This window comes from Ursus arctos, unplaced genomic scaffold (assembly GCF_023065955.2).
Source record: "Ursus arctos isolate Adak ecotype North America unplaced genomic scaffold, UrsArc2.0 scaffold_17, whole genome shotgun sequence".
In the NCBI taxonomy this organism is placed as follows: Eukaryota; Metazoa; Chordata; class Mammalia; order Carnivora; family Ursidae; genus Ursus; species Ursus arctos.
In genome coordinates, this window is record NW_026622841.1 from 54,870,876 (window position 1) to 54,895,961 (window position 25,086).

The following is a 25,086-nucleotide window of genomic DNA, read 5'->3' on the forward strand; positions in this document are numbered from 1 at the left end:
CACCCCTTTACCAGAAGTTATAAAAGATGGCCGCACACTCAAAACCCTTGTCTTAGGGACCCAGCTTGTTACAGTGGCCTTCAGCAAGAGATGAGCAGAAGGAGGCATGAGATGGACAGGAGAGGGCAACATCAGTGAGGCGTCCTACCTGTCAAACGAGCAGGACAATCTGTCTTTAACAATCCACAGGAGCGTGAAAGTGGAGGTGATGCTCAATGTACGTGGGAGCCAGCCTGGGAGATTTTCTCAAAGGAACCATTGAAGGTCTAAATTATCCTTCTCAAAGTCATGCCAATGGGAAAGGAAGCCCTGTCCTGGGGGAGCACGTGGGCATCAGGGACTTGGAAAGGGACACGCCAGCTGCCTGAGTGGTTCCCATGAGAGGAGCAGGACGAAACAGGGAGGAGAGAGGGACCAAAACCGAAACCTGATGAAAGAGCTTCCAGCCCCAGGGACACCTTCTACGCAAGGAAGCCTGGGGTTCTAGCTTCAGAGAGTATACTCGTTCTAAATGTGACTCACACCATAAGCCTGGTTATGGTTTACCCATGGATGCAAGAGGGGTCTCCAAAGAGGGCACTGAAGACACAGCCCCCATACCCAAAATACTCACGGAGAAAGCAAGCAAGGACTCCATCACTGCAGGTGGAGCACTACCGAGGCAATGGCGGAGGAGGTGACAAGGGCCCTTATCTGGCCTTGAACAAACCGCTGAGAGCGGGCAACAGTCCGTAGCAGGCCAGTCGCAACTGACACCCCACCTCCTGGTCTACCCACTTCTCTGCCCAGCCCACTGTAATCCCTGTGTCTACAAACGGCTGCCTCGCTAGCCAGCTGCTACCATGTTCTGGCAGTCTCTGTTTGAAAACTCTTCTTCACCCTTAGGGAAACATGCCTCTCCGTGCTTTCTGCATACTGGGTTCATCTCACAAAATCTGAAGTCAGCTGTCTTTCTCATTTGCCCCTACCTTTCCCCTAGGACCCAGTTTTTCCTTTATTGGACAGAGGGTCTGATTTTTTTTTTATTATATGTTAGTCACCATACAGTACATCTTTAGTTTTTGATGTAGTGTTCCATGATTCATTGTTTGTGTATAACACCCAGTGCTCCATGCAATACGTGCCCTCCTTACTACCTTCACTGAGCTAGCACATTCCCCCAGCGCCGCCCCCCCAACCCTCAGTTTATTATTTTTTTTAAACTGTGTTCTTAGGACAACAGTTCCCTGTAGCATCTATCAGCCTCTGGGCGCGCCTGGCTTGTGAGCTGTCATCCTGGTGTGACCCCAGCAGTGGATCTGGCTCCAGCCCTCAGCTCACCAACGGCGAATACAGCGGCTTGTTGTTGTCTGTGGTCTGGATGCCCTCTGTCTGGGGCGTGGCGTGATGTCAGGTCTGACTCTGGAGGGTTCGTCTGCCCTTGCGGAGGCACACAGTTAACTGGAGTGGCTCCAAGCTTCCTGATAATGGAGAACTTCCTCTGTGGCCAGCAGGAGTATTGTGTGGTGACAGGGTAACAGCTTCCTTGTTCCCAAGAGTCTCACATTGCACTGTGGGGGTAGAGGACACCTGCCCGGTGCACACACACTCTGGAAAGGGAAGCGAGCTGAGTCCTGATTCTGAGACAAATCTGCATCTAGGGGAGGAGCACAAAGAAGAATGAACAAAGGAAAAAGCTGCAGGAAAATGACTCTGAAAGTAGAATTTTGAAAGCTTTTTGGGGGAAGGTTTGGAAGAAGATCAGTGTGGCTGAAAACATTTCTTCTTTGGAGACAGGAGGAGGAAGGAATAAAGGCTGTTGGGCCGGTTAGGGGCTTGCTGGTAATCTGAGGAGAGCAGTTTCTGTAGATGGACGGAGGCTGTGCGACTGGGAGACCCCTTGAAAGGGGACCCCAATGCTCAGGGTGGTTGACAGGAAATGTACCTTTGCAGCTCCCTAGGGAGCCAGCAGTGCAGGGCTGTGTGTGTGTGTGTGTGTGTGTGTGTACATGTGTGTGTGTCCGGAAAGCCTGCAGAGCACAGAGCGCTCTCATCAGCTACCGTGGAATTCCCGTGAAGCAGCTGTAATCTGCTGCTGGACAAACACACGAGTGAGCAGCGGAGTTTCCACTTCCACCAGCTTTCTTCCTTTCTTGGATGCAGTGTACATAGTCTAGTGTGATGTCCGGTGGCTGAGGGTAATGTGCTTAGAATTATTTACACCGGAAAAATAGTCGAAAAAGTTTCCAGTTGCCGACAGGTGTGCTATAATGGACGTCTTGTGTTGGATTTGAAGAAGAGGAATATTCCATTTGCTTATATTTCCTTGACAAGCAGACAGCTTTTTTGCTTCCGATGTAGTCCTATTAATTTGGTCAAATCTCAAATTCTTAATGATTTCTATTGATATTGGGAACCCCTAATGTAGGTCAACCTAAAATAGTAATTGTTAGGAATTTTCGTATAGCAAACGTTTGTTCATTTGTATCAGAGGTGAGGATAGGAGAGTAGAAATCTACAGAAGTTGAAATTGCAAGTAAACAGTTTTAAAGAATATAAAATCAATTTAGTTAAGTAATACAAATCAATTCAAATAATATGAATTCATTGATGAATTTTAAACATGTATTTTATTAATTTTTAATAATTTTATTATTAATTTACAAATAGATATTCAACTCAATGTGCCTGGGCTTTGGAACTGTTCACACTCTGGTTCTGACACTTACTAGGCAAGAACCCACAAGTTCCCCCATCTGCAAAACGGAAAACATACCTACCTCACAGAACATTTGTGAATGTTCATTGGAAAAGTTTCTGGCACATAAATGCTCAAAACATGTTACCTTTGCCATTTTCTTTTCTTTTTTTTTTTTTTTTAAAGATTTTATTTATTTATTCGACAGAGAGAGAGACAGCCAGCGAGAGAGGGAACACAAGCAGGGGGAGTGGGAGAGGAAGAAGCAGGCTCATAGCAGAGGAGCCTGATGTGGGGCTCGATCCCATAACGCCGGGATCACGCCCTGAGCTGAAGGCAGACGCTTAACCGCTGTGCCACCCAGGTGCCCCACCTTTGCCATTTTCTAAAAGCAAAACATCTTTCAGCTTTTTTGGGAACAGAGACTAGAAGAGAAATTTGATTTAGGGACTTTTTACAGAGGTCTTTAAAAACCACAACATCATGGTATTCTTGGCCAAGGACAATTTAGATTAATGAAAAATAGGTCCTAGGGCTTCAAATTAATATATTAGTATTAGAAACAATGACCCATAGTTATGCTGCTTTTTTAGGAGTTATATAGGACATTCTGCATGCTAAGCATCATGAATACATTTTTCGAATTAGTAGTGGCCTCCAAAGTAGTAATGGGCTTTTCCTGTGTGTTACTGATATTTAAATGCATTTCCCTTTGTTCTTGGTAGTAACCCACTTCCATTCCTAATTATGTTCTGCACAGGCTAATATTAGTGCTGGTTTATCATGTTTGAGTACTCAGTAGTGGGGTACCATTCTTTGAAGGTGTTTAGACATGGCCTAAAGACACATTGATGGTGAGGACAAGCTGGCAAGGCATAAGAAATTTATTCTAATTATTGTCCAGATTTATCCATCCCTCCCAGAAAATACCAGCATCCTGTTCTCTTCCTTTTCTACTCCCTAACCTTCTTCCCAGCCCCTTGCTTTTGCCTTATCACTGCTGTGATAAGAGACTTTTTCCTAAAAAATACAAGTTATCATAAAATTCATAAAGTTTAATTCCTGACCTGTCATGCCAGTTCCTTCACACATGTGTTCAGTCCGTTGCAGGTATTTGGTCTGTGCTTCTCCGAGCAAATAGAATTATCCTTTATTCAGAGGGTTGTCCCCCATGGACAATGTATCTTATGAGACTTACTGTTGTTCAGCATTTGGAACCATTCTTTCTTCTTGAACTGGGAGTAAGAATCAGCAGAAACTGCCATGCTATGGCAGTCCCAGCAGTATTCCACAGCGTCTGTCTATGGGGATAGTATTTTTGGTAGTTGGGAAATATTACATAAGTAATACTGCATACCAATTAGTTGTATTAAAATATATATTATGCACAGCTTTGTACTTGGCTCAAAAAGTTTCCTTGACAACATCATTTAACTTCTTACTGTTCTTTTCATGTTGCTAGTATAAATATCTAATATGTTTTTGTTCAAAACATCAATTAGGCTTCAGTGTAATCTTTATTAATACAGATCTGTTATTACAAGAAGACTGCTGAGCTATGATAATTTGCACAGCAGGAACAATAAAAGATCTTCTTTCTTCTTGGTTCTATCCCAGAATGCTTTTCACAGAGTACGCCAAAGCCTTCCGTGATACCTTTTACAATCCTAATGGGATCTTGAAAGCATTCTTATAAGCAAAAGCCGCATTTTCTTCAAAGGTAAACAAAATGGAAGGGCCCCGAATTGCAGATAGATTCAAAAAAGACACATATAAGTGACAGATCGCCACTTTTAATATCTTGAACTCTCTCTCTCCATGTAGCCAGAACCCCCCACTTCCTGCGGATTCAGAACGTGGAGGTCAACGCGGGCCAGTTTGCCACCTTCCAGTGCAGCGCCATCGGCCGGACCGTGGCGGGCGACAGGCTCTGGTTGCAGGTACAGTAACTCCCCGTCACAGGGGCGGGGAGAGTCCAGAGGCAGCAGTGCCTGCCCCCCCGCCCCAGGGAAGGGCTCAGGGATCCAGTTCAGTGTCGGGTTGCTGATGGACGATTGATGCTGTGACTTGTCTCTGTTCCTTTCCTTCTTTACTGATAAACTGTGAGATTCCTAAGAGTTCTAGATAATGCCTACTGTTCTTCACAGAACTTTTTTTTTTCCTTTAAATTTCTGTTTTTTCCCTTTGCTTCTGCTTAGCCATCTTGCTTTGACGATGTGGTTGTCAAATTACTTGTAGAGCACGATAGTAAAGTACCCAGTATAGAGCTCTCCCCTACTGTTTCTCTTGAGAACTGTCCAGAGCATCTCTCTCTCTCTCTCTCTCTCTCTCTCTCTCTCACACACACACACACACACACACACACACACACACGTATAGGCCTTTTTGTCATTTTAATTCTCACAAGAAAAAAACGCTCAACTTAGAAATTAACAATACATCTTTTGAGTATTTCAGTAGACATTTTTAGTGTAATCATAATTTGTGTGTCTTGTTTTATGATCTTTCAAATTCCACCGTATGTATTTTGCCTGGCACATAGTTTCATGGATGTATCCACAGTCGCCAGAATTCTGAGAGAATGAGTGGGATTAAGTGACCCGACCTTTCTAACCCGAATGCCACCTGCTCCTTTACGCTCTGAGTTTCATCTCCCCACCCCACGGCATTCTCTAGTTTCATTCTCGTTTCCTCCTTTTATGTATTGATCTGCAGGCTGCTCGTTCTTTGCCGTGACTCTGTGGATTCCCACCCACCCCTCTTTCCTTGTAGGTCTTGTAGTTGGTTTTTAGTTTGGTTCATTGTATATTTATTTTAGTTTGCTCCTGAGCTGCTTCGTGATTTAACGCCTTTGTGTATCTGTTCCGTCCCCCCACGACTGCCACTTCACACATGCTGACCTTTCCTCTGCGTATTGCCTCCCCACCTCCTATCATCCCTCCTCTTCTGCAGTGTCATGGTGATCGTGACATGTCACATTTGCGTGACACTTTATAATTTTGAAATTCCTCTTGCCTTTTCATCATCACGACTGAAATAAAAGATCGTTTTTATTCCTGCCCTTCTGAGGAAAATGGAAGCCGGCCAAATGTACCATCCCAGGATTAGTCAGTAATGTGTTGACAACTGGGGAATACATTCTGAAGGAGGATTCTTAAATACTCTTGGACCTGCTGCACAATTCCTCACCCTTCTACCTTGATGTCACTGTTTTCTCATCTCCTGCTGTCCCCGTGAGAACATGTCCTGGCCAGCAAGGAGGAATGTATGCAGAGGACTGAGACTGCATGCACCAAATTCATCTTTACTATTTGTTTCTCTCTCAAAGTTTTGTACTCGCTACTGTAGGAAATTTGCAGCCATGACTACTGAGCTCAACCCTGATCTTCGGTATTCGACTTTGTTTTTTCCTTTATATCCCACCTCCTAGTTGTTTTCGGATCTTGATGTGAAGACTGAAAATTATTTTCTTAGTTAGTGGTTGTTTGGTCTTTAGCTTGATCGAGATGGGCTGTGCATGGTAATTGATGAGAAAGACATTTTTAATTGATATTTTCCACAAGGCATTAACTACCTTTTCAAAATGACACTATCCTGTCATCTTTGATTTATCTCTAGGAATCTTAATTTTTCATGGAGAATAGTTTTGGGCTCCTGATATTTGTGTTAATGTTACTTCAGAGAACATAATATAAAGTCTAAACTCTTGCCTCAGCGGAGTCTTAGATATTTCCAAGAATTTACAGGCAAGTTGAGGATACAATTTGCTCTTTTTGTTTTTGCGAATGTCCTGGGCGTGGGATGCTCCTGGTTGAACTTCAGCATTGCCTTGGACTTTGGGGATCTCTAACTACTTGCTGCTACAAAGTAGAAAACTTTGTTTTAAAGAGAATCTGTATCTGACTCTAATGATGTAGTACTATATGTTGGCTAATTGAATTTAAATAAAAAATATTAAAAAATAAAAAAAATAAAGAGGCTCTGTCATGTCTAGGGAGAAAACTAGCTGCTGTTTTGAAAAACAGGTCTAAATGCAAAGTCTGAGCCCTCACTCCACTAGAATCACTTGGGGAGTTTTTAAAAAAATGCCTGGTCTACACCAGGATTCTGATTTAATTGGTCTATGGCAGAGCCCTGCATTCAGGGCTCCCTAGGTGACTCCAGGATGCGCCCGGGGTTGACAATTACTAGTCTGAAGCAAAGCACAACACACATCCCAAGTCAGGAAAGGAAAAGGCAAAAGCCAAGGTATCAAGATACCTGTATTCAGTAGCCTTGATGTGACTGTCATGTTGAATTTCCCGTGTCCCCAGACTCTCTTGCTTTTGTTCCATTAGATTTGATCATTAGTGTCAATAAATTGTTGTACAGTCCATCCATTAATGCCTTTCTTGTCTGTTACCCAATCTTGTCTTGCCCTTCTTGGCATTGGTGACTACCTATTGCCCTACAGTTTTCCACGTGGTCATATCCTGAAAGGGATGATAAAAACAGAGGTGTCGTGACTTTGAAATTCTAAGTGAAACTTCATTTGTCCTGGACCTGACATGCCATTTCTGAATCTCTGTGATGTGGGAATAATTTTACTGTTAAATGATTTATTTCCTCTGGTTGGGTAGGCATCCTGTGGGGAAATGTTTATTTTATTAATAGCTAATGAAATAAGACTAGCATCCTTCACTTGCAAGAATGGTTTCTATTAAACTGTATTTGTGCAGAGTGGCTTCCAGTAGCAGGGAGGATTTGTGGCAGGTGATGGTTTCATAGATCCCTCCTGCCCTCTCACCTGTGCCCTGGCCTTTCCCTGAGATTATTCTTTAGAAGTTGTGGGGAAAAACAAACCTGGACTCATGGATCAGGGCTTTGGGGTGTAGAAATATAAATATGGGCATTTCTTCATTACTCTAATGCTATCACAGTTTCAAAAATGCTTGTCTGCATACAAAGTCACTTGCATCCTCAAAGTAACTCTAAGATCCAGGTAGGAAAATGAATGAGAAAAAAATTTTTTAGGCTTTTCTGTCATTTGAATCGTCGCAATAGTCAAGATTTAGAAATTAATAATACCTGTTAATTTGAGGACCATCAATGCTTTGGAGTATCATCATTTATAATAATTTGTGTTACTTGTGTGACCATATTTTGAGTTCTACCGTGGGCATTTGCACAGTTCCATGGGTGTATCCCATGGTCTTACACTTCCTTTATAGACGAGTTTGAGGTGCAGGATTGCTCAGGGTCACAAAGGTAAATGGCATAGCTGGGCATAGTACACCTGTATTTCCTTTACTCAACTATTGCTTGATTCCACTTTCCTATGACATCTTCCCATATTCCAATTCTAGGTGAATAGGTAGTATGTACTTACACTCTGTTGGAAGAACTTGGATGTGACTGACATTACGTGATTAACACCAAGGAGCCATCATAACAAACAAACAAACAAAAGTCCGATGTATTACATGTCCATATTGATCCACCTCTATGAAAATGGCCAGCGGTTTGTTTCAAATATAGATTAAATATGATTGCTGTCAGAGCCTTTCACAAAAACAGAGCACATATAAATCTGATGATGACACTAATGAAGAAATGTTTATGATTAACAGATGTGTCCCATCTGCTTACATTTTCCCCGTCTCATCTGTGGACTACAGGTTATTGTCAACATAGCTTTGGTTTTTCTGGAATACAAACCACAGAGTAAAGCACAGTTCATAAGCGTACATTAGTATAGCTGCAAAGGACTTAAAACAGCTTCCAGACAATGTACAGTAGGAAGACTGCGTCTACAAAACTGTTCTCTCTTTGCAGTGCAAAAGTGATGTGCAATGCATTTGTTGAGATACTTGCTGTATGCTATCAGATATGCTACACATATACATACAGCAGGGACTGTAACTGTGGGACACACTCAGGGGAAATGTGTGTGTAAAATCATTTGAGTACCCAAAACGTGACAGTATTGCCTGTTATTATCAACTTTCTGATCACTATGGAGCCTACATTTTGAAAATGTCTTAGAATATGTATAGATGTAAGATACAGAGAAGAGAAAATGGAATTTAGGTGTCCTTCTTTTCATACTTATATATTATATGCTGATGGGCAATCTCTGAGTTATATATATATATATTTTTTTACGCAGTCCTAAAAATCCCTTAAGCCATGTGTGATTATATTAAAATTACTCTTGTTCTTTCTTAAGTAGTTTAAATTTTATTTTCCCAAATATACTTGTTTCCCCTAAGAATTAATATTTATAAAACCTATTTTAACTTTCCAATACATTTGCAAAGCTAGTATTGATGATCATAAATCTGAAGATGGCTTGTGTACGTTGTTTTCTAGGAAACGTGGGCCACCTTGCCCTCTTCCCCTGTGTCGGTATAGTTTGGACATTTTTGCAGCTTCTGCTATTTAGTTCGTTTTTGATCATCGTGGAAGCTCCTCTCAATTCCTTCGTCTTCGTGCTTAGTGTCTCAGTTGGTTTGGGGCGCTAAAACAAACCACCACAGGCTGCGTGGCTTAAACAATTTTTTTCTCCCACTTCTCGAAACTGAATTCCAAGATCAGGGTACCATCATGGTACAGTTTTTGGTGAGGGCTCTAGCCCCCTGGTTTATAGACAGACTTCTTACTGCATCCTCACATGGGGAGAGAGAGCTCTGGGCTAGGCATCCCCTTATAAGGACACCAATTCCATCAAGAGGGAGTCAGTCTGATGACCTCATCTAAACCTAATCACCTCCCAAAGGCCCTACCTCAATACCATTACACTGGGGATTAGGTTTGATCATGTGAATTTGGGAGAGACACAAACATTCGGTCTGCAACATTTGGCTACTATCTCAAACTCAGAAGTGGGTGGGAAATGAAAGTGGTTCAGCCTCCACGACAAATGGCAGACATCGGGGAGGCAGTAGAGATGCCTTTGGACAGTAGGTGAATGGCAGCTTTGATCAAGCCAGGAATTGGCATGTGCAAGTTGGGTGAATAGTAGTTGGCCAAGGAAACCTGGAAAATAATAATTTTCTCTCCACAGATCTTAGAGACGCCTATCATTTTTCAATGGCTTACTTTTTAGAATCACAGAGTTATGTAATATCTGAATGTGGAATAGTCTTCAAATTGAATTCCTCATTTTGTTAGTGAGAAAATGAAAGCCCAGGGGCGCCTGGGTGGCACAGTCAGTCGTTAAGCGTCTGCCTTCGGCTCAGGGCGTGATCCCGGCGTTCTGGGATCGAGCCCCACATCGGGTTCCTCTCTTAGGAGTCTGCTTCTTCCTCTCCCACTCCCCCTGCTTGTGTTCCCTCTCTCGCTGGCTGTCTCTCTCTGTCAAATAAATAAATAAAATCTTTAAAAAAATAAGAAAAAGAAAAGAAAATGAAAGCCCAGAAAAGGTAGGAAACTCCAACACAATTATATATTATGTATTTATTATGATATATATTAAATACAGTTTAATTTTCTAGTGAAAGTCAATTATAAATATATATTTACAAATAAGTAAATTTTGCCCCATGGACAGTTTTCTCCATCTTGTACTTGTCTTTCAAATAATAGTGGTCTTCTAACCAAATAAGCTGTGTTAACTTTGGAACTGTCATAGTACAGTATCATTGAATTTTACTTTTTTAGCAAACGGGGCTTAGTGTTCATTAGAAGTAAGGCACCAGAATAACATGTTTAAGTGCTTTCATAACATGCATCTGTTCATAGAAATAGAAAAGGAAATTGGATGGTGTTACTACGAAGTACTCTATTAGAACACTGGTTGCAGTGTAGCAGCTAGAATAGTACCTGTCACATAACAAATACGCAGGAGATACCTGCTCCTGGCACTTAGTTTACTGACTGCCTGAACAAATCATGAGTCTCCTCCAGGTGAGTCTCAAAGGCCCATAGTGGGACCAGGAAAGCAGGCACAAAACACAGACACAGAATCTGTCTTCCTGGGATGCTTGTTTGATGGATACGGTTCATCTCCAAGGGACGGTTTGGACAAGAGAAGGGGCGTATAGAACCTAGTGATGTCCCTTTTGCTATTTCAGAGTATGCAGCAAATATCATGCAGAGTTAGAGTAATTTTGGAAGCAAATGTGATTAATATGTCATCTTTTCTAAACCTTTATTTCTTGTACCTTTCCCCTGGGTGCTTTTTTCCCCCCTCTGTTGTAAAATTTTGTTCTCTAATTCACCCCTTAGAAAAAAATTCCTGCCACAGGACTTCAGTTAAAGGTAATAGAAATATACCTCTCAAGGACAATGTGTTTGAGTCCTCAGTATGACAACAGACCTGTGTCATAGTAATTGATAGATGAACCCACCTCACTCCTTTTTTTTTTTTTTTTTTTTTTTGGAATGGCATGTAATTCAGTATGAGCTCTTAAATTGGGAAGACTGATTTTCTAAGAATAATGTTCACTTAGGATTAAAACTTTTGTAGTTGTTAGCCTAGAGACTTTTTTTTTCTTTTGAGAGTTTGATATATAATTCCACTTAACTGGGTATAAGTTACCCAATTGTGAAAACAGTATTTTTCACAGTGTAATACATTTCTCATATTTCTTTTCTGAGCTAGATTTTTAGACTTTCGTGGGGCTTTTTTGAGAGACGAAAAGGAAAATCTTTAGATTTTTGTAACTTAAAGTGGTTCTTGTAAGAATAGGTCCTCTGACCTACTGTAGAATTTGATTTATGAATGAATAAATTATAAATTATATTGCTAGTATTTATATCACTGACTTTAAGAGATACGTTTGAAATAAAAAAAAAATTACAACTCCATTTACTGAGCACTGCTGTGTCCTGCTAGGCTATGTTCAGGCATTTTTTTCTCTGAACTGGTCCATAGGAGCACTCTCTTATATGCCCATAGAAAAAGAAACAGGCTTGGGAAGGTTTGGTAGTTTTTCCAGCAGCACATTGCTAGTAACAAGAGCTAGGATTTGAACCAGGCCATCTAACTCCAGAATGTACATTCTTAACTATACTGCCTCTTGCATAGTACAAAGGCCTAGACATTTCCTTGTGGATTCATAAACATCATGTCGTAATTTACGTGATAGCTTTTATCAGAATTTAAAATTAAAATTCTATTCATGTGTGTGGATGTTGCCTTGGCTTTTTTGTTAGGGAATGTATGTTTGGTCAACCTTTCTCTGTGGCTTTTAGTTTCCTTTATAGATTATAAGGGGAAAAAAAGCAGAACTGTGTATCAGACCAATTTTGCTATTATATATAAAAGCCATAAAATGATTTGAAAAGAAGTAAAATTATGGTTCCCTTGGCAAGCTTAACTTGGGTATTTTACACCATATATATTAAAGCATAAATTTAACATCCCTTACCAGCGTAGAAAATACCAGGAATGCACGAAGGGGACTGTACTCAGTTGCTATGGGAACCATGTGCTCCTTAAAACTTTGAGTGGTTGAAATTACATCCATTATTGTTTTAGTTGAATATGCATATATATATGATACAATATGCACATTCAGACTGAAACCATCAAAAGCCTTCAAAGCATATACTGTATGTTTTAATTTAGTATGATTTTGGATTAGCTTCATTTAAAGGTAAAGATTTATTTTACATCAATGAAACAGTATGACTTACCAAGGAAGATTCCAGGAGGCATTAATTAATAGCTTTTATTTTGTGATGTTATCTAACTCAGTCAAAAAGAGATATAAATAGCTGGTGCTTCAAGAAGGATGCCCCAGGAAAAGCTGGAGCAGCAGTCAGAGAGCTTTGTCCTCTATAGCAATCTACAGGTCTCCAGGCCAGGATGGAAAATGGTACTTGAAGACTGTGGGTCAGGGTGGTTCAGTTCGGAGGGCAAGAGAAAGGCATCAACTAGTCCTCTTAAGGGCTGCTTACTTTGGGCCCGGAGCCATAAATCCTGTGCAAGCAATTATTTTTTTGCTGTTTTTCTCAAATTCATCAAATGGTGCATTTGTTTCTCTTGCTTCCAAGAATCCATAGCTATGTCACGAGAAGAGAAGACAGAGGTGGCTGTGCTCTGGAATTTCTGTGATTGAGGGCTGAGAATACTAACACTCTGCCTTTCTATCTCCTTTTACTGAGCCAGGCCTTGGACTGACAGTCCTGGAGAGTTTGGACACTGTTAGGATCTCTAGGGTTTTTTTTTTGTTTTTTTTTTTTTTCCTCTTTCTCTCTCTCTCTCTCTCTCTCCCTCTCTCTCTCTTTGTAAGGAGAGGGAAAATGGAACTGTTGTAAGTGGGAGGTGTACGTACCTACCGCAGGCGGCCGGCAGTCCTGGAAGGTCTTCAGTCCCGTCATCGGGCATCATTAGAGAAAGGAAGGAGAGAAGTTTACTTAAGTCTTTCCTTGAGATGAAAAGAAAATTTAGTAACTTCTGATGGGTTTTAATTTTAAAAATGCCTGTTGGACTGTAGAAGTGTGACTCAGTGTGAGGCAAGACCTGGATATTTTTGGTTGGTGCACAGCGGCCGCCAGTCAGTTCCTACAGAGGATGAACTTTGAGATCATAAAGCAGATTGTTATTCTCTTCTGCATCCCTCCTACTTATAAAACTGCCATCCTCCATTCCCTTCATGCAAAAGAAAGGGCACTGGCTCTTGTCCAAGTGTAACAAAATTGTTTGTCTCTGTTAGAAGAAGTGATGTCCTCTAAGCACAAAGGACAAGTGTCTAATGGATTTTCTGTTTATTCTTAAGATTTGGAAGCCCATTATTACTTTCCTTCAAGAAATGTATATTATACACTTTCCGCATGCTAGGTGTGTTAGTTAGGCAAATATTGCCAAAGATCCAGGCCGCTAACCCTGGGATATGACTTCCACTGGTCAAAGTGCACTTTCTCTTCTACTGGTGGTGGTACCGTCACCATATAAATGAAAAGCTTGATGCTTGCACAGGAAGTGCATGACACCTAGACAAAATAGTTCCACAGCATTGGAATATTTCTAAGCCAGCAGCAGAATCATTTGGGGGAAATCATCATGGTTAAAATTGTTGTTCGGAAACAAAAAAATGAGCGATTCTTTTCTTAACTGCTTCCTTGAAGAAAAGTTTCTTTTCGCTTTTATCATAGAAATTGTGAATATACAGAGAGGCAGAGAGATAATGGAAGAGGCTTAATATACGCAGCGCCCCACTTCAACACCTAACAATACGTGGCCAATTGCTGCCGCCCTCTTTCCACCTGCCCCCCCTCTGATTGCTCTGCAGCAATCCCAGTCGTCATATCATTTAACTTGTAAATGTTTCTCTAAAACAAGGGCTGGCAAACATTTTCTGTAAAGGGCCAGATAGTAAATTTTGCAGGCCAGACAGGCTTTGTTACAACTGCACAGCTCTGCTGTTGTAGCGGGAAGCAGCCCCAGACAACACGCACATGAAGGAGAATGGCCATTTTCAGTGCCGCTCTGTGTATGGACACTGACATTTGAATTTCATATGATTTTCATTGTCACAAAATAGTATCCTTGCTTTGTTTTTTTAATCATTAAAAAAATGTACAAACCATTCCCAGCTTTCGAGCGTTAGAAAACAGGTGACTGGCTGGATTGAGCCTCAGACCCCTGCTCTAAAAGATAAGAGCCCTTAAAATAATAATAAACACCGTGCATGCCCTGGAAAAATAGTCAGTGTTCAGATTTCCCTGACTGTCTTATAACCTTATTTCTTTTAGCCATTTGTTTGCATTGTGATAGCAGCGAAGTTGACATTTTGCAACCGGACAATGAGTGTCTTAAGTGCTTTTTGTCTTTAGGTTCTTCAACCACTTACCCTCCCTTTTGGGGTGGTCGTGGTTGTTGCTGGAACTGCGTTTGTCCTGTACAGTTTCCCATATTTTGAGTTCTGCTCAAAACTTTTGTTGCCCTCTGGGAGTGTCATTTAATATGTTCTTCTGACTATAGTGTTTCTTGAAAGTTATGTTCCTTTTTGTGATGTTATCAGCTACCGATGACCACTCCTACATTCATTAATTCATTAAGGCTGGCAGAATGGCTCCGTGATATCAGTCCTTCTTGGTTTAGTAGCTAGAATACTTCCAAAAAGAAAAGCTCTCCCATATCAAATATTGAGTTACCCTAATATGGAAACAATAAAGGGAAGATGGTATAAGTGCTTGTTACTTTGTCTTTTTCAGCACGTTTTCAAAAATAATGAGGTGGTTCACTAGCGTTGCTAAAAGTAACCGAGGGGTTATTACTATTATTGTTATTGTCGCCAGTGTCTTGGTCATCATCATCGCCACATTGTCGTCACTGTCATTGTCATCAACTTGTGGATTTAAACACATTTGATGTATTTTGATCCGTCACACGTATGATCTTCATTGCCGCTCATATACATGGGGCTTGCTCAGGTGGGGGAGCCTTGTCCTGGGCCGTGTCAGATGGCTTTCTTACTTTCTGGTGTGACAGTATATTCCAGGCTTATATTTTACGTTTTCTACCTCAGTGACCTGGAGTTGACCGTTTCTCCAGGGAGCCCTGATTTTGTTTAGTGGGAACTGGTCATTAGAAATTACAGTCCGAGCATAAGAGGTACTCATCACTACACTGTTTTGTCTCTGGATCTTCCCATTGGGCAGAGCTAGGGTATATACGTATGCACACATAAATACATTTAAAAACATGTCCTGAGATCATATTGACAATTTCAGTTGAAATTCAGAACTACTAGGCTTTTAGCCTCCTTTATCTTGTATCTTTAGCTTTGTCCAGCTGTGTTCTCAGGAAGAGTCGTGTACTTTAAGGCATATTGATTGGGAAAAAGTGATGTTCTTAGCCAGCCATGTTGAAGACTAGCCCCATCTTCTAGATCGTGAGCGATTATGCAGGCACTGCCATCTTCCCCATATTAGAGAGCCATTATTACAGTTTTGAAGGAAACAGGGTCGATTCCTTGCCTCGCAAACCCAAACCTTTAAACTAACCGAAAATGTCAGTCAGTGTCAGGCCTCTGAGTCTCCTCTGGCTGAGTTGATCTAGTCAATAGTGGGATATTTCAGTTTAAGACTATAGAACTTCTAATTGCATTGGTTTCTGACTACTGCATTTATTGTGTATATCCTCTATTGTTTGGATGAACTTCTCTGTAAAATTTAAACAAAAGTTCGTTAAATAACATTATTCAAATATTACAAATACATAATGAAATGGACGACGTCTAAATATCCGCATGAGATTCTAAATTGCTATAATCAAATTTTTACTTGAAAATACCTATAAGACTATTACATGTTCAAAGAATATGCAGCTTCAGATATCTGCATGTTTCTTTGGCTTTCTGTATGTTTTTTAGCCAATTTTAGTATACTCGTCAGTGTATATTCATTGTATATGACAATGTAAGTAAGAACTTCTAGTTCTACTCTTCCAAACTGGTAAATATTTGGGTTGGCTTGGTTATGGCCTAGAAATCAAAGGTCAACAGTATCTTAGTTATTAAAATAAAAAAAAAAAAAAAAATATATATATATATATATATATATATATATATATATATATATATATATAGTCTCCAGAAGGTAGAATTGTTGAGGTATTCAATTATTATTGGATTTAGATTATAAAATGTTTTCAACATGTTTATTCCAGACCTTGCTGATATTATTGTGATCCCAGTGGTAAGACTTTCCGTCAGTGTCGTCCAAATGCGTGCCTTTGCCAGAGGGATAACCCAGACTATTTTCCCTACTGAATAAATGGAGGTGCAGCTCATCCCCAGCTGATTGGCTCAGGAAGGGTGACTGGCCAGTATCTCCTCCAGGCTTGTGCACTCAGAGCAGCTTCAAAATACCTAGGATTGACTAATTTGTTCCAAGTGCCGCTAACATCCCAGACCTCAATTTCTTTCAATCATTGCTCTGATTATGGCAAAACTATTTCCAAAAGACTTAATATGTATCTTTTTTATGGTAAATTACTGCCCATTTAGAAGTCCTACAGTCAGTCCCTTGCATAAAGAAGATTGTAAGTCTAATTTAAATGACTATCAGTACCTTTTTTCCTAGCATGCTCAAATTGAAATACATGCCTGTTTAAAGATACTCTAGCTTCTATACAAAGCCGTATTTAACCCACTAAGATCATTTCCTCTCAGACCTGGCCATTATGGTGGTTTCATTAAGTTAACAAAAGATAGGTCAGCAATTTCTTTAACAACCCTGGACATTCAGGTGCCAGGTTCTGCATCAGGTATGGGGTTTTGTTCCTGACAGGCATGTCCTAGGCTCTCTTCCACCATGAACTCTGATATGCTAAAGAACAATCTGGATGCCCATCCTTGGCAATGCCACATTGTCCTGCTGTAAGGCTTTTGAGAACATGGAGCACCAGTCCTTGGCAGGGCTGCCTCTCCCTAACTCTGTGAGAATGTAGAGAAGAACCAGCTGATTCACTGTCTCTACCCAGTGTACATTTTCACTGTTTCGTTTAGCAATAACAGAAAGTGTCCCATAGGCTCTGAGATGCTCAGGAGTACGGGAGGTTCTGAACACGTTGTCCTATGTGTCACCCCTGTCACGGGGAGAGACACACTGGGAAAGGAATTACATGCCTTTTCACGCCTCCCTGAATCAGAGAAAAGGGGCCGCTGTTCCCCGTACTTCCCTGTTTGATTCTGGCCCGAGGAAGCCTATCTGTGGGCCAAAAGGCATCTCTATGTCAGGAAGGAGGCTCACCTGCTTCTGGACCATGGTTGACCGCAGGTAACTGAAACCAGGAGTAAGGGAGGACCGCTGTAGCGCAAACACAGAAAGTCAAAAAGGAGTGGAGAGAAGTTGGGTGAGGCGACAGAAGAGAGGGAGCACAGCAGAGGAAGGGCTCAAAGACGGCGAGGACTGAGGCAGGCAGAGGCTCAGAGATGAGAGAAGACCAAAGGCCCGAAATTGAGAGAAAGTCATAACTCACAGGGAGGAAAGAACCACTTTTTGGACGGTGTTTATTTGTCTCTGCTGAAATTCTGACATTGATACTTTAGTAACAGTCTCCTTGTTTCCTGAAGCTGACATATACTCAGGTCAGTGGCAGCCTGATGCTGCATCCCCTGCCCACGTTCCTGCCCTCATTTCATCCCATCACGTGGGCAGTTTCTCTTCTCACAGCCTCACTGGAAGGGTGAGTACAGAACAGTAAGTGATTCTGAGGGAGAGACCACATTCACATAACTTTTACTACACATATTGCTATAATTGTGCTGTGTTATTAGTCATTGTTAGTAATCTCTTACTGTGCCTAATTTATAAATCAAACTTTATTATAGGTGTGTATGTATGTGTAGGAGGAAAGATAGTATATTTAGGGTTCAGAACTATCCGTGGTTTCAGGCATGCACTGGGGTGTTGGAACACACCCCCAGGAAATAAGGGGGGAACAACTGAATCCCCCCCTGTTTTTCTTTGTCACTTTTCCCTCTTTCTTTTATTCTTCCAGTCTTCACACTTTCCTCTCCTGTTGCTCTCCTGCCTCATTGAGACTTTCATGGTTTGTTCTCCACTCATTTGGTTCACGTTGTGTGACGCCTCGATGTTCGCCAGTCTGTAGGCACCTGTTCCACTTGCATTTTCACAGTGGGATTTTTCTGCCTGTATGAAATTACTGGTGATGCCACAAATGTAAATGATATGTATCAACCTGAGTGATTTATCTTCCAGATATTTTAATATTGCCATGTGTCCCTAATTCTAAATATACATTTTAGCATAAATGCATGTTCTTCAGTTAAATTATCTTAAGCACACTTAATCTTATTTAGTTTGGTTTATCTATTCCATTCTTAGAAATAGCCACTTACAGATACTGAATATGTGAATTTCAAGGAATATCCTTGTCTTGTGGGAGGGGGTTAGTGTAGACTGCGTCTCAGAATATTACAGGGAATTTATCATTCTGGAAAATATTAAAAATGGGATTCATTTTAATTTTAAAATTCTACCTGGTAGGAGAATAACTGAATTTGTACTGTGGAAGCCACACAGTACCACAAAAATAAATATAATTTTTTTCTCAATATTTGCTCTTTTACGCAAGATAAGCTGAGGGTTTTTTCCCCCTACTTTATACTGTTTTGGAAATATTGTAAGAAAAGATCAGTGATTCAGGCCAGTTCTCTATCCTATTTGATCTGTTTGTAATATCTGAAAGGAGTTGGAAAATAACTTGATTTTAGGAGCCATCTGAACTCTTGTTAAAAAATAATTCTTTTTTTTAAAAATTTTATTTATTTATTCATGAGAGACAGAGGCAGAGGGAGAAGCAGGCTCCCCACTGAGCAGGGAGCCCGATGTGGGGCTTGATCCCAGGACCCCAGGTTCATGACCTGAGCCGAAGGCAGACGCTGAACCATCTGAGCCACCCAGGCACCCTTTAAAAACAGTTCTTATAAATAGATAATTAACTCTCTTAAAGCTTTTTATGTTATTCATAAAAAAAACCTTAAAATTTTTCATTCCCTTTAAACCAATAATTTTAGGAATACAAATTGTCCTAACATAATTTATGACAGTAAAGCATGTGAATAATTTCAATGTATAGTGATAAAGAAATATATACATAAATAATGGCTATAGCTATAAAGTGGGAGACATTAAAAAGCATGTTTTTTGAAACCATCTAAGATAAGTATGAAAATATCCATAGATTTCACAGAGATAACACACACACACACACACACACACACACACAACAACCACCATTTCAAATTTTATTTAAATGAAAATAATGCATCAGAAAAAAGTAAATGAAAATACCTTAAAATATTTACAATATTTATCTTTGAGTGGATTATGTCTAGTTTTCTAAATGGCTATATTTTTTTGTATTTTTATATTTAAAACAAGTTTCTACAATAAACCTTAGATTTTAAAAATCCATGGCTCTTTTTATTGTCCATAAGAATCTATTTTGTGTGGGTCTGCCCTGTGCCGGATGTCTCTGGTGGCTTGTAGACATCTGCGATGCCCTGCCCTCGCATTGCATGTTGGCTCCCCCCCACCCGGTTGAATAGAGCCCTCCTCTCTTGCTTTCCTCTTCTGCCCCTGCTTGGACGTAGCAGGTCGGCTTTGCATCTCTCCTTCTATTCTCCGTTCAACTCACCAAGTCCATTTTACCTATTTTTTGCAATCATTGTTAACCTGCACTCCAGATTATTTTAGGACAGTCTTCAAATAAAGGTGCAAAAGCTGGAGTTTACGCTGTTGATCTGTAGTAGGTAGTGATGATGTAATATGCATAAAATGAAGTTTGCCGTTTTGACCATGTGCAAGAGCACAATTCAGTGGTTAAGTACATTCACAATGTGATGTAACCGTTCCCACTATTTATTTCCAAAACTTTTCTATCACCTGAAACAAAATCTATTAAGAAATAACTCCTATTCCCTCTCCCCCCACCCCTGGTAACCTTCATTCTACTTTCTGTCTCTATGAATTTGCTCATTCTAGATCGCTCATATAAGTGGAATCATACCATAGTTGTCCATAGTGACTGGTTTATTCACCTAACATGATGTGGCCAAGGTTTATCCATGTTGTGGCATGTGTCTGAATTTCCTTCCTGTTTAAGGCTAAAGGATAGTCCATTGCCTGTACAGGCCACCTTTTGTTTATCCATCCAGCCATCAACGGACACTTAGGTTGTCGTCCACCTTTTGGTTATTGCGAATAATGCCGCTGTGAACATTGCCATATAAGTATGTCTTTGAGTACCTGTTTTCAATTCTTTTGGTTTATATTTAGAAGTAGAATTACTGAATAATACGATAATTCTGTTTAGCTTTTTGAGGTCTTGCCAGACTGTTTTCCACAGAGACTGCATCATTTTATAATCCCACCAGCAATGTGCAGGGTTCCCGTTTCTCTACATCCTTGACAACTTGTTATTTTAAATTTTTAATTTTTTTTGGATGATAGCCATCCTGCTGGATGTAAAGTGGTATTTCATTGTGGTTTTGATATGTATTTCCCTATTGGCCAAAGATGTTGAGCATCTTTTCGTATACTCATAAGCCATCTGTATATCTTCTTTGGGGGAAATGTCTTTTTAATTTCTTTGCCCATTAAAAAAAATTGAGTATCGTTGACACATGTTACATTAGTTCCAGGTGTACAACGTAGTGATTCAGCTTCTCTATACGTAATGCTGTGCTCACCACAAGTGTACCTACCATCTGTCACCACACAACACTATTCCAGGATCATTGACTGTATTCTCTATGTTGTGCCTTGACTTACTCATTCCGTAACTGTAAGGCTGTATCTCCCACTCCCCTTCACCCATTTTGTCCCTCTTTCTACCTCCTTCCCTCTGACAGCTGTCAGTTTGTTCTCTGTATTTATGGGTCTGATTCTGCCGTTTGTTTGTTTATTCATTGTTTTGTTGTTTAGATTCCATATATGAATGAAATCATATGGTATTTGTCTTTTCCTGTCTGACTTATTTCACTGAGCATAATGTCCTCTAAGTTCATCCATGTTGTCATAGATCCTTTGCCCATTTTTAAATTGGATTGTTTGTTTCTTGTTGTTGCTTTTGGTTGAAGGACTTCTTTATGTATTCAAGATCTTAATCCCTATCATGTATGTGATTTGTGAATATTTTCTTCCACTCTCCATTGTTTTAATCTCCTTTGATGTACAAAGTTTTTAATTTTGATAGTCCAGTCTGTTTTTTTCTTTTGTTGCCTGTGATTTTGCTATCTTATTTAAGAAATCCGTTCCGAATCTAACATCATGAAGGTTTTCCCTATGTTTTTCTTCTAAGATACTTAAAGTTTTAGATCTTAATTTTAGATATTTGATCTATTTGAAGTTAATTTTTGTATGCAGTGAAAGATAAGGGCCCAACTTTATTCTTTTGCCTGGATATCCAGTTTTCCCAATACCAATTGCTGAAGACTGTCATTTCCCCATTGAGTGGTCTGGGCACCCTTGTCGAAAATCCACTGACCATGTATGTAAGGGTTTGTTTCTGGGCTCCCTACTCTGTTCCATTGTGTATCTGTCCTTATGCTAGTGCCATGCTGTACTTTTGATTACTACAGCTTTGTAGTAAGTTTTGAAGTTGAAAAGTATGAAGTCTTTCAACTTTGTTCTTTTGTTTTGTCTACAGTGATGGCCTGTGAATAGAACTTTTGCTAGCCCTTGAGCCCTAAACCTATCTTAAGATGTGCTTGTAGCTCTGACAAATCAGGATGCAGGACTACTGTACATCTGTGAAAAACCACAGGCTTTTTCATTATCCTGATGGTCACTATATCAGTGTCCTATTGCTTCTTTAACAAATTACCAAAGATGTAGTTCTAAAGTCGGAAGTCCTCATATAAGGTGATGGCAAGGCTGTCTCCTCCCGGAACGTGTAGGGGAGAATCTGTCCCTTACCTTTCGTAGCTTGTTGGAGACCTCCTTCATTTCTTGGCTCATGATCCCTTCCTCCTTTTTCAAAATACATCATCCAGCCTTTGTTTCTGTGGTCACAATTCCTTCTTCTGCATTTGACTCTCTTACCTTGTGATTCCGTTGGGCCCATCTGGATAATTTAGTATTCGGGGTTACTAGGATAATTGTCCCTTCTCCAGATTCTTATTTTAATCACATCTGCAAACTTCCTTTTGCTATGCATAGAGAGCACATTCACAAGGGAACTAGGCAGTAGACATCTTTGGGGACTATTATTCTGCCTACCTCAATCATGATGAGTGGGCAGTATTGCTGACAGAGGGACACGAAGAATCTCTAAAACATCTTTGTTTTCTGTATTGGTCTCCCTTATAAATAAGGACCAGTTACCCAGTTTTAGGACCTGGAGTATAAATCTATTAATTGAGCAACTTCTATTTCTGTTCTACCTATGGAGCATTGTTTCATTGGAACATTAGAACTGGGGCTATGATTTTTAGAGTCAGCAAATATTTATTGAGTTTTATTTCTTGTGCACTCATATGCACCCATTGAATAAGATCTGTTTCTTGACTGTGAAGACATTCTAGTCTCCTACAAAAGGAAGGCGTTACTGCTATATAACACACTTTTTATCCATTTTAGCTTCTAAATATTTTTAGAATCCTAAATATCTTTAGAATCCTTTCCTCCCTCTCTCTCATCCCTCTTTGTGTCATTTTTTGATTTCTTAAAAAAAATTACCAATTTCCCTTGACATCAGTTGGGATCCCACATTTTTTCCTTCAGTCTGTTACTGTACCCATAGACGTGCTCATGTCACCCTTTTACCTAAAATCTTTACATTCCTGGCATCAGGGTAAACTGTAATCCTCATATTCCTTGGTGTGGCCATATTGTGCTTATCCTTCTAGCCTCATCACCTGCCATTCCAGACGCTCTTTGTTCTAGCTGCATGGAGTCAGTTGTACTTCCTATATCGTTCCATGCTCTCTTGGCTCTTGACTTTTGCAAAGCTCTCCTCACTCACTGGGCTCTATTTCTCCTCCTTCCCTGCCTGAGAAACACCTGTGCATCCTGCAGCCTGGCCTCAAGTAGTGCTTTCTAGAAGGCTGCCCCAACCTCACACCCTTCTCCAATGTGAACCCCTTTTCCTAGGTTTGCTGTGTTATGCAGTTTATTACTCTGTACTCTAAACATTGCCTTACTTGGCAGTTTTTCTCACCAGACTGTAAATTTGGTTAGGTAAGGGATCTTTTAATTCCATTCTACCTGTAATTAATACAGTGCCTGCCTCAGAGATTTTTATTAAGTGCTGGCTAAATGAATGCTTGGGTCCATGTACCTTTGAATGATTTAATACAAAATGACCTGCAGATTTGAGCAAGAGCTATGATTTGGTATGGATCCTAAGCTAAAAGTATGATTAGTTAGCACTTGGGTTCTCTTTCCTATGTACTATTTCTTTTGAAGAAACGGAGTCTGATTTTCGGTGTGACCCAGTACATGGGATTCAAAAAGAAAGCCCGAGTCCTGAGAGTTGATGTATTAGAGTCGTGTGGAGTTAGTTTGAAGCAGTTTACTTTAAAGAATAAATCTCTGGCATGGAGACAACAACTGTGAAATAATACTCCTCTCAACATATGTATACATCCAAAACAGAGGTTTTCTTAAGCTTGAGAGCCCTCACCGCAGCCTTGAACGGCTGTGATGATCAATAAGTACATACTTCCAAATTCTTTTGAATGAACATTCTTTTGAAGTAGGCATATTCTAGTAGGAAAAATACTCCAGGATTACTATGGAAGCATATTCTTACAAGATCCATGCCACAAGTGAGTAAATAAATGAGTAGATAGCCTTTTTTTGTTGCTGTTATTAATAAAAGAGATACAGATATGAAATCTGCCTTTATTTTTTTTTTCATATTACAAATTTGTATTATTTAATTTCAACTGAGCTTTCACTGCTGCTTGGCAAATGTTCTTTTTTTAAATCTTGTTATTCACATATAATGTATTATTTGTCTTTTTCCAAACTAAAAATAAAACAAAACAAATCTAATCTCCAAGTTTGAAAGAAAAAAAAAAGCCCTAAAGAAAGGTTGCTGGAGGGGGAGGGGAGGTGGGAGGGATGGGGCCGCTGGGAGAGGCACATTGAGGAGGGTATGTGTTGTGGGGACCGCTGTGTATTGTGTAAGACTGATGAGTCACAGACTTGTACCCCTAACTGCATTTGATAGAGTTAGTAGATCTGAGGTTACTCCTAGTGATAGAATTGGATTGTTTATTTATTTGCGAGAAAGGTTGGGAGACTACAGAGAGGAATGCCGTCTCCCGTTGTATTAATTAATGATGCCAGACTAATTCTATTTTGTTTCGTTTTCCTAACTCCTTGGTGTACTCTGTCCGACCAAATTTGGGGGATTTACTAAAAACCAGGACAGACATAAGACATGTAAGGTATCTGTGGAACTTCATACTCTGATCTATAACTTTTTAAGCTATTAACAAAGCCGCTGTGATGGCAAGCACTAAAGGTGATGGTGGAACTCTTCTTCCCCACTCCCGATGTTTCCTTCCCTGCGGCAGGAACTGTACCAGTGCAGCACTCTGATGCCTGTTCTCTGCTCAAGCGGGAGCTGCCTGGGAAGGAAGCTGTGAGCATGCACAGCCCAGCCCCTTCTTTGGGAGCTAACCCCCTATAGGAGCCCTGTTCTTCCATTCTGTGAGTTTTGCGGCAGCACCCAGCATGTGGGAGGCCTCTGTGCTTTTCTAAGGTGGCCTGTGGCTGGGTGGGTGAGTCTGTTTAATTCTGTGCTTCAGTATTAGCAAGCCCATTGTTTGCATTTCAGCCATATTCTGTAATACCAGGTTCACAGGTAATAAAAGTGGTACTTTGACAGCCTGTCCGCCTTCCTCCTTGACCTCATCACTCAGTTGGTCCAGAAGTTGGGTGGGGATGTGTGGTGCCAGTCATTAAGCCTTTGTGTATATCTTTCAATTCTCACA

General features: G+C 40.4%; 1 protein-coding gene across 6 annotated transcripts in view; it reads left to right on the top strand.

Annotated features, from left to right (window-relative positions):
- The window catches only part of PTPRM (protein tyrosine phosphatase receptor type M), a 742,830-nt gene that overhangs the window by 326,578 nt on the left and 391,166 nt on the right, over window positions 1–25,086 (top strand). For all 6 annotated transcript variants that reach the window (XM_044382848.3, XM_026496000.4, XM_048218445.2 and 3 more), the window contains exon 5: window positions 4,502–4,617. In XM_044382848.3, the coding sequence (XP_044238783.1) occupies window positions 4,502–4,617 (116 nt within the window). The remainder of the gene's footprint in view (window positions 1–4,501; window positions 4,618–25,086) is intronic.